Source organism: Scomber japonicus, chromosome 19 (assembly GCF_027409825.1).
Source record: "Scomber japonicus isolate fScoJap1 chromosome 19, fScoJap1.pri, whole genome shotgun sequence".
In the NCBI taxonomy this organism is placed as follows: Eukaryota; Metazoa; Chordata; class Actinopteri; order Scombriformes; family Scombridae; genus Scomber; species Scomber japonicus.
In genome coordinates this window covers 14,718,632-14,736,115 of record NC_070596.1, presented here as the reverse complement: position 1 = coordinate 14,736,115, position 17,484 = coordinate 14,718,632, and the positions used below count along the sequence as shown (strand labels likewise).

At 38.3% G+C, this 17,484-nt stretch overlaps 1 protein-coding gene across 2 annotated transcripts in view; it reads right to left on the bottom strand.

The window, feature by feature from the left end:
* Positions 1 to 14,276: 14,276 nt before the first annotated feature.
* sppl3 (signal peptide peptidase 3) overlaps positions 14,277 to 17,484 on the bottom strand; it is a 29,734-nt gene continuing 26,526 nt past the window's right edge. For both annotated transcript variants that reach the window (XM_053340692.1, XM_053340693.1), the window contains exon 11: positions 14,277 to 17,386. In XM_053340692.1, the coding sequence (XP_053196667.1) occupies positions 17,315 to 17,386 (72 nt within the window). In that variant the 3' untranslated portion in view covers positions 14,277 to 17,314. The remainder of the gene's footprint in view (positions 17,387 to 17,484) is intronic.

Sequence of the window (17,484 nt, the reverse complement as noted above, 5' to 3'; positions counted from 1 at the left end):
CAAAACATGTATCTCCATCTTTAATTTGATATAATGCCTCTTTAAATAAACTTTTATTGTTTCTCTTTTATTTTTCATTGTATTAATGAATAACAGACAATGAATGATTGTGTCATCAGTAGCCAGACCTTCGATCCTGCACTGCAGCTCCTGTCCTTTGGATGGCATTAAACTGCCAATCTGCAGCAGACTTGACTGAAAAGAAAAAGCACATGTGGAGAAAAATGATCATCAGTCAGACTCTAACTGCTGCCTATTTGTGTGAAGCTAGTCAGGCTATTTATATTGGGGTTCTGAATCTTCCACAAATGCTTTTTTTTCTCTTTGCCTTTATGTCTTTTATTTGGGTGTTGAACCTTTGACAGGAGAGACCTGGAAATGGACTTTTGGTCACACACTTATCCTGACAAACATACACTCACATACACATACACAACTTTTTACACTCTATAACCCCCCCCCTCTTCTTCCCCCCAACACAATAAACACCATCATGCATTGTGATATAAGAGCTGTCCTCTCTCACAGAAGGACAAAGAGGTGTGGAGAGTATCAGTTTCTCCTAGCTGCTGTTTAAAGTTTCACCCATATGTCACACTGCAGAAATATCTGTTTAAATATTTGAATCAACTTTTTATCATGATATGAACACCGAGGAAGCGATAGGAAGTTGTTTAGGTTGTTTCTGAACATGATTTCAATTTGATTATATCACAAAAGATTTTTACAAAGGACATCACAGTGATACAAATCAACCCAAAAACTGTGTATTCCTGAGAGAGAAACTGTAGGCTCCATGTCAAAAATATATATCAGCTATCAAAGTAGAAAAAGGTGAAACACCATCAAAACATTCAGTATCTGTTAAGCTTCATATTTTATTAAAATGTCAGTGCTGATGCTTCGGCCGAGGCCTCCCTCTGTAACTTTTATAAAGGTGTTTGTATTTAAATGCAAAAGGCATACATTTTAACAGAAGACAGCGTTACACTTTGTTAACCTTAGACATGTATTTAAAAGCTGTTTCATCACATCAAACAGACATTTGATTTCATTTTTCCACAGTATTTGGTGACTTTGGAAACTTTGTCATTATAACATTGCCTGCACATCATGAGTTTACAAGAATTAATAAATGTTTTATGAGGTTATGGGATTTAAAAAAAGAGTATTATTACATTATTTGAGTGAAGCTTGTTTTTGAGTCAAAACTTGTATTTCTGATCTAACCCTATTTAATGAAGATGTTGGGTTAACGCAACAAAATCCACACCTCTACTGTACTATATTTGAAACAAGCAGTTTGGCAGTCTGGTAAAAGATCTATTCATTTTTTGAGATAAGAGTGAGATAAGGTTCTTGTTTATTTCACTTTATTGTATATTTTTTTATTGTATGTTTTCTCATTTTTAATCCACCAGACTGGCTTGCATCAAGGTGTCAGAATGGCTTTTTCAAGCCTATATCAGATTTTTACAACTTATAGCCCATCAACTGATTTCTTTTAATAATTATAGTTTTCTTTGTTTTAAAAATTGTTTTTACCAAGAAAAAAATAAGCAACAACTGAAAAGCTTAATTTAATTGTCTTTATTGAAAGAGAAGGTGACAGACAAATAAAATAGCTTTCTTTCATCAGAAACATTTTTATAAACCACAAAAAATGTGTGAATAAAACACAAATACATTTATATGTGTTTATTCCATGTTAATGTCACAGCTTTTCTTTTCTTTCCAACATTTTTCCAACAAATTCTTAAACAGTGATTATAAAAAAAAGCTTTTTCAGCAGGAGCATAATACAAACACACCCAGTCATGAGCAGTAAAAGGAAAAAAAACCCAAACCATTTATTTTATGTGTAGCAGTTAGAGTAAGTTGTGTTTGGTTGTATTTAATGAAATGCAGATGGCATTAACTCATTGGCTCGTATTCTGTGTAGTTTAATCTGCACTGTGGCTTCTCGGCCTCACATTAAAAGCTGCTCAAAAAAGCACCGCTGACATGTTGGGTTTCATTGCAGGATACTTGCTGCTCTATGCAGTCAGATAACTGCAGAAGCACCACCGTCCCCCATTCCACACATTCCAGGATTTCCCAGCAAGCATTGCAAGCAAGCCTAAACAAGTCACGTTCTTTACTCAGGGAGAATTTCACACAGTCAAGTGACTGAGGTCTCCTTTTGCTTCACAAATTCTACTTTCCCTTCTGTGTGCAATCACAAAAACACATTTTAACATTTGTGTCACCTCTCTTAAAATTCAAATCTAGTTTTTTCCCCCCAGCCAAACATATATGATAAAGCTTTACCAACAGTCACCACACTGGTGATTTCACCTGAAATATTGCGTTTCAGCAGGGTGTGTCCCAAAAAAAAGAAAAAGAAAAAAGAAGAAGCAAACACATTTCCTTTCTGTTTTTAATAATAACTTATGTCCTTGTGCAGCAGCTTGTAACAGCAACTGCACTGTGTTTAAACATTTCCACCCAGAGAAGTCTGCTGACAGTCATCAAAACAAACAAACCTCTTAACTGTCTCTTACTTTAGGGTTCAAACATGAGGCACACACCGGAGCTGTGACACCTAATGTCAACACAACTAGAAAGAGAGGAGAAGGCAAACGCGAGAGGGGGGGGGGGGGGCAGAAGGGCCTACATTCCTCCCAAACGTCCCCTTCCCCCCATCGACCTGCTACCATTGAGGATGCTCAAAAACACACATCAGCCTCTCCACCCTCCCCCTCCCTCTTTTTTTCCCCCCTCATCTGCTAATTTTACCATCAGCACATTGATACTGTGTCACAGTGTTTGGTGTGACGACAGAACAACACACAGGTAAAGAAGAAAAAAAACCCTGGCAGGTTGAGCCTCTTTGAAAAAAATGGATTTAACAAAGAATTCATTGACTGTTTAAACTAGAAAAGATAACAGAAATGTATTCATAATACATTTTTATTTTTGTAAACTTTCTGCCTTTGTTTCAATCCATTTGCTCTTTTGGTGTCTTTTAGGGCACAAGTGTTTCTACATGTTTCATAATTAGCCACTTTTTTCATGACATTAGCTGTGATGTAAATGAAAAGGTGGGGGAATGAGGATTTTCAATTAACTGTCAGACTAGATGGACAAAAATCTATATTATAGTTTTTCTTAAAAAATAATTATGTAAATTGTTTCCTTATTTCTGTAAAACTAAATAATACACCAATGTGACTGCACTTCCTATACTTTATATTTAGGTCATAAGAACTCATGTGGGCCTACAAATGTGGGTAAACTCTCTTCTGTAAATACAGTACTGGGTAAACAGTTTTAGGAGGACCTGCTCTCTCCGCCACCACCTGCTATCAGACATCAGTCCACTTCTACACAACCCCGGTTTGAAACGAGCCCTTTAGCACCAGTTAAGTGTGCGCTGAGGCCAAATGCTATGACAATACTATTGCACTGCTAGAATGGATGGTACAGTAGTGCAACATTGTCAAAGCAGCTGACCTCAGCATGTGTCAGCACGTGGACATGGGGACAGCCATTCTTCACTGCCAAACTCAAATTACATTTAAATAAGCAACAATGCTGTTTGTCTGGATGGACTGTTGGATGTTTAAAAAAAAGAAAAAAGAAAAAGTCGGGCAATGAAATGCTCAAATTAGAATTTATCTGATTCCTTTGATGTCTGACTGATAATGGCTGTTGAGTTTGGGCCATAAACTAAATACAAAGTTCATCTTTACACCTCTTTTTCCCTCCTATAAGTACAGACATACATACACACACACAATCACATTTACCCTCATAGCTCCATTTGCAGGTTAAGAGTTAAGGCAGTAAAGGGAGGTGTGGGTCTCTGTTTCATCAGCCAATGCCCTTTTAATATTGCACTGCTCATCTCAATGTCCAGTAGTGCAACAGAAAAAGGGCAGTGGACAACAACATGGACACCATCAGCCTCCACTGCACATACTGACTCAACTATTCACCTTTTTAACCCACAAAAAGATCACTAAAAGTACATTAACAGTCATAAAATCTGGGCTATAACCATGTGCTCCTTTATTCTAAAATCTGTCTCTAATAAAAACTGATATTAGAAAAAAATCAAGCAAACTGTATTATAAAGTTTATAAACTGTTAACATTGTAGTTTCTGCACAAAACCAGCCTTTTAAAGTGAGATTATTCAGTACTTATTGTTCATCTGTGGGAAACAAAAGTTAGGATATCACCGTTTTGACAAAATAACTTTTCTGATTAGTAGAGTTAAATGAACTTCCTAAATTAAATAGCATTGGTTACTCTCACCCTGGGAGAATGGGAATTTCCCAGCATGTGGGCCCATACCATTCTCTCCAGTGAATGACATGCATTCAAATTTTGGGGGAGAAATGGGAGGTTGGAGATAGAGGGGTGACACACTCCTAAAGCTTTAAGAGAGCTACAGGCTATTAAACCCACACATCTAAACTAACAAATGCATTCCAGTATTTTATCATTCTTTCTTTGATGTTCAATTAGAAAATAGACATAAGGAGGATCCAACGAAATTAATTGGCTTCTTTAAAAGAAAGAAAGACAAACTTTACACTAAAAAAGTTGCTTTGCTCCACTACAGATAAATTATTTAAGCTTAAACTGTAACAAATTCTACCATAAAAGCAAAGTAGCTCCTATAAGTTTGCACAATTACTGCGTTGTTACACAACATACAGAATCTATACCATTAAAGGAAAAGGACGCTGGAAATATCTCGAATACCGTGAAGCCTTTCTCAGGCCGGATCCATCCGATTATTCCGATTAAACACATCAAGGTGTTCTTGTTAAGGTTTTTTTTTTTTTTTTTTTTACCTGTTCTTGAAAGCTTTACGTTTTCTCCGCCATACATCTGTGTGAGCGGCCTATAGGCCTCCTTAACGTTACTGGGTCTGCTCTGCAAGCCATTCCTGCCAGCTCACAAGCCAACAGTACAATACTGACGACTTGTTAGATTGCACAACAGCCTATAGGCTGCACACGCACGCCAGCACCGTGAAAATGTCCCCCTCGGAGACCTATTACACTACGATAACAGCCCAATAAGGTGCAGGGCGCGTTTATCTCTCTGCAAGGCGTTAAATATCGTCCTGATCAAGTTTTGAAGCGAGCCTCCAGATGCGCAGCGCACGGGATTGACTCAACTCTTATTGGTGTTTTCCTCCCTTAAAGTCGCATAGGCCTAAAGAAACACTCAATCTTCGCATCTCGGCCTTTGCAACTTCCAAGTTTGCGCTCAGCTCCTGACAATTTACGCAAAATCGGGCTACAACTCACAGTGGACACCCCTCCACCACCACCACCACCTCCTCCTCCTCCTCCTCTCTCTCCACAACCACCTCCTCCTCCAAAATCATGAATAGTATCTAGCCAAGGGAGGGACAATCCGTTATAGGCAAGAAGAGAAGGGGAAAAAAGTTGTCCATAAAACAAAGAAAAGCAACCCCTCTCCACAAACCACACTTCACGGTCCGCCGCTTTGTGGATTCACGCCGTCGTTCCTAAAAGAAGAACCGGGAGCGAATAAAGATCAAATCTGCGCAGCTTGAAGATTGAGAAAAAAATCGCAAGTCTTCCATGCACAAGCACACGGCCTCGCAGATCCGGACTCCATCTTTGACTACTTGACATTCACAGCCTGCCGGAGCAAATTCCTCGTTTGCATGCCTCCCACTGATTGGCCTCTTCTTGCGCTAGTCTTTGCTATATGATGAGCCATTGGTTTGGTTTCGGCGTGTTCAACATTTCCAGCGCGCACGGGATTGGCTGCACGCGGGGAAGCGTCACAGCGCACAACGAATACCTGATTAAATGTGTCCCATTCACAAATTTCACATCATCTCTCCTCGCTGTATCTGGATACGTGATCACTAATTATTTTATGTACTTTTTGGCGCAAAACCCCTTTTGTGCAATCACAAAGAGGATTATAATTAGCCTTTAATTGGCCTCTGGAGGGACAGTAATGCTATTCATTAGTTCAAATACTGACTAAGTCTGGTTTATCCAAGCAGCACGCACCAGGCCTGCACTATTGATCACTTTTAAATAATCGATTTTTATATCAAATTAGACATAGATATAGCTCTTAATTCCGTTCTGTGCGCCTCTAATTGGAGACTTTAAGCAAACTTTTCTGAAAACTACAATGAAAGTAAAGTAATAAAAGCATAAAATAATCCTACATGTTCCTCAAATATCACCGTTTGGGACAGAATATGTGAAATGAGCATGTATCATGTAGTTTGAGAGGGATCAATTGTTGGATCAGATATGGTTGCGGGACTCGCACGCAGCTGGAGGCGGACCCAGTGGGCGCCTCGGCCCCTTGCGAAGCTTTGATTGACGCACAGAGAGGAGTAGCGGGCTGTGAAATTTGGCATTCCTGGCCAGAGGAGCTGAAATAATGGCATTATCCAGTGGGAGAGGGCCCACTTTTTACTCCCCACACACCCACCCGACCCCAGCCCACTCAGAAGGGATCTGATTGTGCAGCCAGTCGGCAAAAAAATGTTTGATGTAAGGCGGGGCATGATGGATCCGGTGAAGGTTTGGAGCAGTGATGCCCCCTCTAACTCTCTGAGAGGCTTTCCGGTGACTCTCCTCAAACTGGACAGAAAGTGTCCTGTCAGAGGTTCTCACACAGAAGTGAAGCTCATATCTGAAAGTGGACACATGGAGTCATTTTGTTGTTGATCTAATTATAACTTCTGATTTCATAACTCCTGCTAAACTAAGCTGAAGTATCCCTTTCCTTATTCTTTAACTAAACATAAAACAAATAGAGAAAACGCATGCATAACAATTTCCTGTTTAATTGATACAACAGTTTATTAATCTAAAATGTGAATATGATGATAATGTGATAAAAATACACTGATGATCATTATTTAGAAAAGAAGAGAATGAGGTGCTCTAATGTGGAAATAAAGTGAATTTAAATGTTGAATCTGAGTCAAATTAAAAGCAAGCAGTTGAGAGATTAAGTTCATTTGATCTCAGATTGAAATACAACAAATTAAAGAAGTATTTAAATTGAGGAAATGATTCAGTGTGAATTTAGGACTGGATTAAATATTTGAAATCTGATTTTAGAGAGACAAAAAAACAATCACTGTCTACTTCAACATGATTCCCAGTTTCATCATGAAACTACAAAATGTTTAACATGTGTTTAGAAGTTCTTTTTAAAGCAGAACTCTTTATTTTTGCTGCTTTTCCCTTCAACAGCACCTGTTTGTTTAAATCATCTCACTGTAGAAATAACACAGAAGGCTTTAAAACTACTGCTGTACCAAAAGATACTCAAAGATTTCACACCAGATTTTTACACTTAAAGTATCAATTCATTTATATGTTTGTATTTTTAACAAAAAACATCTAATCAATGCAAATAAAAGGATTATTCGCTTATGTGACAAAATTGTATTCACTGAATTAACAGAAATCCTGAAATCAGTCCTCAGTACTCTTATTTATTTTTGGTTTCTTGTGTGTCTTATCTTGTCTTTCTATTATTTTGTGTATTTAAGGATGTATTAAAACATGAAGTTCAATTGTTTTTAATTCCAATTTAATGTTTTCCATTCTTTAAATGAAGAAAAAACCCAATGAATTTCAATAACTAGAAATCAATTGATGGCAAAACATTGGAAATGATTAATTCTGAAAAGTCCAGAAATCCACCCTAGAAATACTCAAAAACTATTTACTATGATTATTTCAAATACATGTTTTCTAATTTAAATACCACATTTGGCTTTTTTTTAATGAACTTTCCTAAATTCAAACATACATCACAACTGTAACAATTTAGAAATAATCAAATAATCAACACAGTAATTGCAAAAGTTATGACATCAAGTGTATTTTCCTGTTGTTAAAAATGCAACTTGAGCTAAAACAGGCCTTTAATCTGAATATTTATTTATATAAGTAGTAATACAATTCCTACCATATCTGATCATGAAATACTGTAAGTGCTCTTTTAACACATTTCACGTGTATTCCTGTAGCATAAAGAACTCATTTTAAACTTCCAAGATCAGACAATTTCAACCAGTATATCTAAAATAAATTGTAATGAAGAGTTTAAACAATTATGGTTTGTAAAAGTGTTTCTGTTTGGTTGCATTTAAAGGTTTTTACAAATTAAAAAAACAAAGACAGCAGCAGCTCAGACATGTAGGTTTAATCTGTAGGAAAATATAGGAGGAGCTCTGCAGGTTTTTTTTTTTACATTTTTACTAAATGTGAGTGTTATGAAGTGTGCTTTGTTGGAAGTAGATGAGGTAAACAGATCAAAGAAAAACAGAGGCAAAAAAATAAATTATAAAATCAGTTTCATGTTTTGGAAAATCTTCTTAAAATGAGCCTGAGGGTTAAAGTGCCACAAACACTCACTCCCTGCAGCATGGTCTGACTTTAAACTGTGTGAGGTGTCATGGGGGCTGAGAAAAGCCTTTTAAACATGGGAGTTATTGTTCCCCCCTTTTTTTTCCAGCCTCCCATCCTCCGAAAATGTACCTCCTTTCTTCCTCTGCCCTTTAACCTCTCCCAACCCCCATCCCTCCATCTCACATCTCTCTTCAGATTTCCCCTCTCTCATCGGCCGGAGACCAAACAACCGTGATGGATTGTCATTGATAATTTCCCACCCAAGAGAGGGAGAGAGAGAGAGAGAGAGAGAAAAAAAAGGTTAATGGAGAAGTTTTGGCAGCGTGTGGATGTATGTGGGGGGTGGGAAATGCGTTTTCTGCTTCATCTTTTTCATGAAGGAGTGGTAGTAGTAGTAGTAGTAGTAGTAGACCCCACCTCGAGCACCAAGCCCCTTTGCACCATGTCTCTTCCAAACAGGGCTCCCCTCCCCTCTTCTCCTCTTCTCTCCTCTCCTCCTCCCCCTCTGCCTCCCTCTTGAAACAGATTCTATGGACTGCATGCATGACATTCCAGCTGTGTGGGTGGCACAGTCTTTTACAGCGTCTCCAACAGTACACAGGGCTCCTAAAGCACAACAGCAGAGGAACCTCGACCCAAGATCCATCTCCAGATCTTCGCTGAGGCGCTTGGGTGTGTTCTCGATTCTACCTGTGAGACTTACTTACAAATACTCATGTTTTGTTACTTAAGGGCTCAAAGGATGTGTAAGACAAGAAGCCACTGAACAGGATGTTTCTTTACTTCTTTGACTTTAAGCATAATGTCTGCAACATCTTTAAACACCTCCAAAAATATTAGTATAGTTTTGATACTTTATGACTTTTCCCAATTTCACAAGAATTGCTTAGAAATTGAACTGATGAGATGTTGCAGAAGTCTCAGAGCCCTCACATCTAAAAATAGTTATTTACAATAGATTTGAATATGGTCTTCATCTGTGATTGGTGTTGACAGTACAGTTCAAGCAGCACAACTCCTCCAAAATCCAAGCTAGTCTATTCGGATTTCTGTTATTGAGTTTTTATTAGAGTCTGTTTATAGTAGGTTTATTTAAAAAAACATACCGTACATCTCTTTGTCTGTTAATTACTTTTGTGGTAAATAACAGGAATATTGTTCATGCATATCACATACAACATATCAATCATGAAATAATTCCTTATTTGGTCAAACAGTAAAAAAAAGGGGTGATTAGATAGTTATGTCCCTATTTTGTCACGTTTCAAATGTGCAAAGGAAATTGTTGCCACTTCAATACCTTGCTACACACTAGTTTTAAATAAGGCCAGACGTCAAGAAAGTCAATTCAACCTTTAATTAAAGTGCATAGACAAAATTGTCGAAACTTACTTTACAAAAAAAAACCCAAAAATTAATTCAAACAGCAGCAGAACTAACACATTTAGTAGATTATTGATTTAAAGAATCGTAGAGAAAACGCTGAGGACAAAACCAAGAGAGTGCAAAGAGAGGATTCAAACACACAGAGTTAAACTGAACGGATGGTTACAATAAGTTATACATATAGGACAGAAAGGACAGGTGAGTTTTAAATCTGGACTTAAAGGTTTAAAAAGAAGGAGAAGGTCTGGTATAAGTTAGAAGATACCAAGAAGGAGAAGGAAAAATATTTTAAGCAAGAAAAGTGGTTCATTTCACTATTATAATTTCATTTTTACACATACATCAGTTTGGTCTGTGAGATTCCAGAAAATAAGCAACAGTAACAAAGATTAAAATGTGTCTTTTTGCAAAATCAAATTATGGAAATTGTTGAATTGTTGTATTAACCCTTCTGTTTTTAATCTTTTTTTTGCATTAGTTTAATCTTTAAACTGCTGTGTTTCTTACAGTGGACAGTGATAATTGAATTGATATTTTTGGCCACCATGTTCCTCCACCTATAGAAGACCCGAGAAGCAACCAATAAAAGAACTGAACAAACTCAACTTCCTCAAATCGACACACTTCCACTTCCACAACATCCGCCATTAAATCAATTAGTCATGATCCCAAAGGATCACTGCAGAAGTTTATTGAAGCTCTGAATGCTGATCTCCTGTTGGGAGACATTGATTTTTAACCACCGACGATAAACAACAAACCTCATAACTCACAGCTGCCCGATGAAGTGTACACCGAGATTGTTTTTCTCCCCACTTTCCATCGGGCGAGTGCATGAGCAGAGTCCAAAAGGATGAAGAAAAAAAAAAAACTCAACCCCATTAACTGAACTTCAGAGGAATTCCTCACTTTACATATGGAATGCACTTTAGGTCAAAGGGCAAAGGGCCAGAGGGGAATCCACCCGCGCCCAGGCAGGCAGGCCTTATTTAAACAAGCCTGGAATGCCTGGTTGGAAGAGAGCAGAAAAAGAAGGGGAAGGAACCTCTGCCATTAACATGAGCAGGGGCCACCGCCAGTAAATACCAGCACATTTTAAATTACCTGCACTGGCTGACTTCATGTGCTACTGACTCTGAAATTTATTATGAGCTTTTCCCACTTATATTCAATAGGGAATCTGGGAATAGATGTCTTCCACTTTAGTAAGAGGTAACATCAGTGTATGTGTTAAAATGTGTTGTGCAGGTACCTGTAAGTGCAGTCAACCTCTTAAAAATTATACTTTCCCCATTTTTCCTCTCATGTAGCTTTCAGGTTGAACAAATGCATTATGATTTGAGTCATATATATTCTTTAATGGCTTCTTCTACTCATTGATGTTTTTGTGAAGTTTATTTGAAGTGAAATATTCAAAAAGAAGAGCCTATGTCTTTTATGGCTGCACCAGTCCATAAAAATGGAAATATAATAGATCGTTTTATATAAAATATCCAACAAATTTACACCATGTTTGGTATATTTAGCAAATTTGGGATTGTCACTAAAATTTAGGATAATGGCATGAAGGTTTTAACAGTGTTTTGCTGCACGGCACAAATTTGTACTGTCTGATCCACTTTTTCTATTCATGGGATTTAATGGTAAAAAGCACACAGGAATAATGCAATTTCTTTGTTTATTTCATGTTCAGTTTCACATAATATTTGAAGAAATGTTCTCTACAATGTGAATCAAAAATGTTGCTCTTAAGTTGTTAATTGTGGAGTTCATATCCCTCTAAATTAAAGGCAAATAGATCATTCCTGCAGCAGTTTTGATGGCTAATTGCGGTTGCTCTATCACCTTCCCGCCTGTAATTTCAGGATCAATACTAGAGGACCCTATGAGCTCCTCTAAATACAAAACCCTGCATTCCAAGCGTGGGCCAACCTCTCCGTTTTTAGGACCATCTCGCCAGAATTTCCTACAAATGACATGCTACAATCCCCATGGCCGTGGTGGAATTCTGTTCACTTCAGGGCTTCAAAGCTGCAGAGGACTCGTTGGTCAGTCTGGCCAATAGGTGAAGAGGGGTGGACCCTGCCTGCCTTGACCTCACCGACCTTCCCCAACCCCAACCCCCTCCAACCATCCCACCCAGTGTCCTGCTCCTCATCCCCCCACCTTCCACCTCATCCATCCATCCAGCCAATGTGAGCAGCCAGTCAGTCACTAGGTCAGACTGTCTGTCTGTCTGTCTGTCTCTTGGAGTTTTTCTTTGCAATTATGAGCACAAAATATTGAAATTTGGAGTTGAAATTTTCCTCTGAGCACAAACCAAAGAACTCACCTAAGTTGAACTTCAACAAGAGGAAATAAACATCAAATTAAGATCAGCATTCATTTTTTTTCATTTAACTGGCTGCTCATTTTGCAGAGGAGCGTCCTTCTTTAGGCGTTTCTCCATTCCTGCCTCTGTTCATACACAAGCATTTATCCTACAGTTGTCATTCTAATACACCTATTGTCCACAGACCTGTTATCACTGAGCAACTGAAGTGGATCAGACAGACAAAAGCCTTCATATCCACTACAGACGAGTACAGCACAAACGCAGAGAGAAGAACTCAGCATTTCTGGATGGTATCCCCGTCCTGCAGCAGCATCTCTATAAACTCTTGACTCAGCGTCTTTGGTCTGTCATTGAGGCAGCCATTTTCCCATGAAGGCTCACGAGATCTCTCCCCGGTGCCCTGCAGGAACCAATTACCTCACTTTAATGAGAGCACGCCTTTCATTTCAGTTAACAGCCCGATCAAGGAATGATATCTGTCTTTTATTGTTCTGATTCTGCAATTTTATAAAGTGTCACTGCTCAAAAAAATGAACTTTACACAGTTGTGGTTTGTCTGCGTTCAGATACATTTAGCTGTTAAGACACAGCTATGATGTTTAAAGATGAATTATTTGGAAGATGAGTTTATAATATTGAATGTGATGTTTATACATGAAGTGAAAACATATTAAATGTGGTGTGATTGAGTCTAGAAACTACACCAGGCCTTTCATAACTCTGATTTCTCTGAAAGGGTTTTCAGATATTTGTACTGTGTCGCCACCTGCTGGAGAAGACTGAACACTGATTTATGCAAATTGCCAATTCAAAGCATCACCTTCCCAAACAGCATTTTAAGGCTGGTAGGTAATGTTTCTTGGCTTCTACAAATTCCAAAAAAGCACAATATTTCTCCTTAAGTGTTATACAAGAGAAAAACATGGTTCTAATTTCAAATGCCCGCAATCCTGGTTGATTTAAATGACATATTTACAATAAACACATTTATTTAACTTGTAATTATAAGTCAGCTCTGTGTGCGTGTGCTTAAAAAAAAGGAAAAAAAAGAAAGACTAAATTTCTTCTTAATAAACCAGACTTGACCCAGAGATTCCTTTTTGCAGTACATTTTGTGAAGTTTGGATATTATTTTTCTGGACACAAAATGTCTAATAAAATGTCACAGTACAAAAAATAAGAGTAAATGCCAATTTCAAACCACTTTAAAAGAGCCTACTAAGGGGGTATAAAATGGTACTTGAGAGTTAGTCAAAGTTTGTAGGAGCCACAGAAAAATTCTACTTACTATATACTGAATTTTTGGCAATTCTTTGAATATTATAGAGAGCAGTATAAAATCAAATACTCCTATTCTGTTGTTGTAGTCAGATGAAGACGTAGGTGTTGGGGAAAAGATGATGTAGAGTTCATGTAGCAAGTCATTTTCTACATGGGTACGTAAGAAGGAATTGCTGGGTTTAACTCACCAACTCGTTGTGTAACTGTAATATGTAACAAGTACTGACTTAAGGAAGTGCCCAAACATTTTCACAACACAATAACTGTTTCATTTTTACTGTTTAAGTTCAAAAATTAAAAAGGAAGTTAACCATTTGAAGAAAGGCTCATTTTAATGTCTGCTAACTGTTATTGTATCTTTCTTTTCATTTAAAAAAGGGTGCACACTTTTGTGAATAACAGTACCTTGTTACCAAATGAAACTGAAAAAAGATCCATTTATAACTGGATTACTGAATAACTGGAATTTTCTCACAGATAAAAAGGCAAAAGCATTTCCACAGTCTGAGATTCAGTTCACATGCTCTTCTATACATTTTCTTATGTTTGGGAGCAAAATAGCAATGCTGCTTGTGCTTGAGACATTTTTAAAACGGAAAGTCTTAACTACAAACTGCATTATGAGAAATGTGAGATCCAGCATTTTTGGAGATTTATGCTTACGAGAGATTAAAAAGTCAGGATATCTCAACCTCTGCTGCTTCCATTGTTCCTATTCTTTTAGAAAATCTGCATCTCATATGTCCCCCTAATGCTGTACCTCAAAGTACAATTCCGACTTACTGGAGAACCCTTTAAAAAAAAAAAAAAAAACACCAAATAAGCGTGGACACAGTGGCATTACAGTTAGAGTCATGTTTATTTACAGCAGAATCCTGAACGAGGAGGGAAAGAACGGGAGAGGGCAGAAGGGAGGGGGGTTAAAAGGAGACAAAGTGTTTTAGATTGAGCGCTTCAGGATTCATGTTTCACTACACAGTTCTTAAATTTATTTATTCACCATTTTTCTATACAGAATCCATTCAGCTGTAATGTCGATGCACCAACAGAGCTGGGATCCTCTGCTGGAGGGGAGAAGAGGTGGAAAGAAAATTTAAAAAAAAACTAAAGCACTAAAGAAAAAAAAATGTACAAAGGGGTAAAAAGAAATCCATTTTCTATAAAAAATGAAACTTTTTTTGTTGTTACCACCATGATCGTCATCATTTATATATGTATATATACACATATACGTATATATATGTATATAAATCTATGTATTTTCTCGCCATGTCCATGAAGAGGTGAAGGGAGTTTGTGGTTCCATTAAGTCCAAGTTTGGACGACAGGCAGGCTGGATGTCCCGACCTGTACTCAGGTCCTAAAATTCAGCCTTTGTGAATCAGTCAGAGCTGACCAATCGCAGTCTTTCTGACCTGACAAGTCCCACCTGCTGACACTGCTCTGTGTAGGCCAGCTCATAGGTCCAGTGCCTTGGTGTCGGCCAGCAGAGATTCAAAACTGCAGTAGCCCTGTTAATGCAGTCTGAGAAATGATACACTTTACACTTAACATGCACGTCCAGATAGTAAAAAACCAACAAAACAAAATTAAAAAGCCAGCAAACCGAGTCATCCGTACATCTCTCTGACTTCCTGCCGTGCGATCACTCATACTTCCAGTATACATTAGATATTAACTGACAAGCACCACAAAACAGTGGAAGGACAGAAGTAAATAAAAAAGACTAAGACTGTCAAGTACCAAATGATGACAGTAAAAACATACTATGGGTTAGCTTTAATTCCTAATTTCCATTTTTCAATTTCTGAAGGGCATAAAGTGATTTTCTCCCCTCCCTGGGTCCAAACAGACTGTTATTTGATCAGACACACACACACACACACACACACACACACACACACACACTTAATCATCCACTCAGACAACCTTCTATCTGTAATTACACATGACCACAGAACATCTTCATATCCTACTGACCCTCATCTTTTAGGCTTCGAGTTCAAAATTTCACAATAGTCAGGTCTTCATGGACTGAGGTGAAACACTGACATTTACAAAGTTCAGACGAAGTAAACATGTGCTGTTTGTTTCCATTGACTTTTGTCAAAATATATAAAAACTGATCTAATGTCATCGTGCTCAGACATTTGTGGACTCGTGAAAGATAAAAAGTTTTGTCTCTTACAATAATTTAGGGTGCACAACAGAAATTCAGTAGAAAACCCAGCTTGATGCATGACATGTTTCGTGATGAAAATAACACCTTAAAATTAATTCAACATTCATTTATTTGAAACCCCCCCCACCCCAAAAAAAACAAACACTGTGTACATTTTCACCTGTCTGCAAAAGACTGATAAAAAGATGAATTGACCCTTGTTGAAAATGTGTTTTCAGGTATTTACTTCACAAGATTAGACACAAACTGTTTCCATTAGACATATCATGTGTATCATGACAGTTTGATCCAACACACTCAGTGGTCAATGGAAACCTGACTATTGTCACTGTTTTCAACATGTTCATGATGTGAAATTAAAACCAGTTAAAACAAAACATCTGTTTCGCGCTCTCACACACACACACACACACACGCACGCACGCACATACACACTCACACACACACACACACTAGAGCAGGAAACTAACTTCTTCATCAACCAGCCATGATTTTTTTTGTTTTTATTTTTTCCAAAAGTCCTTTAGCTGCGTTTCCATCACCAGCTAATAAACTTTAGAAAACAACCTCCGAATGATGGATGATCGCTGATCAACTCGACACAATTGGCAGCCTAAACTTTTACCAAAGTTTGGCTGCTGGCTGGCTTTAGTTTCCCGCCCTAATCAACATGCTCCCGAACACAAATACAAACTCAAGATACCGCAAATACATGTGTACACATATATACAAATAGAAGCGCCCCCTTCAACATAAGGGGCGGTTTAACAATTTATAATGCATCATTTCTGTATATGCCAAGAATAAAACTTTTCTAAATAAAATACATAGTTATCTGTGAGGGTGGGGAATGGGAACAGCAGATGAACAGAGAGGAGGAGGGCGGGGGGCTCGCAGGGAGTGTCAGAAGAGGAGCGCTGGGGAGAAAACATGGTGGTGGGATGATGGACAGATGAAGAAAGCGGATGGGGGGAGACGGATGGAAGGGGGAAGACTCTTCTCCTTTTCTGTGCTGCTGTCGCTCTCGAGCACTGTCCTGTGCCTCTGCAACACTCCACCTCTTCTCTGTTTGTTGTTTAACTCGTTCCATAATAATAATATTAATAATAATAATAATAATAATAATGATAATAATAATGACCACGACAATGCTAAAAAAATATATATAAACCCCAGCCATGTCTCACAACCGTAAGTCCACAAAAAGGGGGGAGGCCTGGCTCTCGAGTTCATCTGAGTCGGTGACAAACAGGGATGCAATAGGAAATTAAAGACACAGAGAAAGAAGGAAAACGCAGAGAGAAGAGGCCTGACGAAATGCAACGGGCCGTGAGAGGGGAGTGGTAAATGAGAGCAACTATAGAAGAGAGCTGAAGAGGAGGGAAAAGGAAAAAAAAGAAGAGAGGGAGGGGATGTGGAACAAAAACAGCACAGGCAGGATGTGCTATAATGAAGAGGAAATAAACAGAAAAGAGGAAGCGGAGATGAAACGGGGAGGATGCAGGGACCAAAGATGAGTCGTGTTGGGGCGTTGTGATCCACACACTGGTGTCCTTCTGAGGGTTTTCACAGAAGATTGGCGGAAAGCATGAACAAGTGATGACAACATGGCCTCACTGTGAGTGCGCCCTCTCTCCTTCCCTCTTATTAAGGGTAAGGATCCGCAGTCCTCCCTGCACTGGTTGGTTATTCCCAGAGTGCATCATACCTCCAGGAAGCGGGAGCTGCTGGTCTTGGCGTGGAAGGGCTCGGACCACATGCGTCGCAAATCCCCCTGTGAACCACGAAATAATAAGAATCTCTCTCATTTATATTTGTGTGGATATTTTTTCATACTACTTGCTGTAAACTTTGTTTTTAGGTTTTTAAACT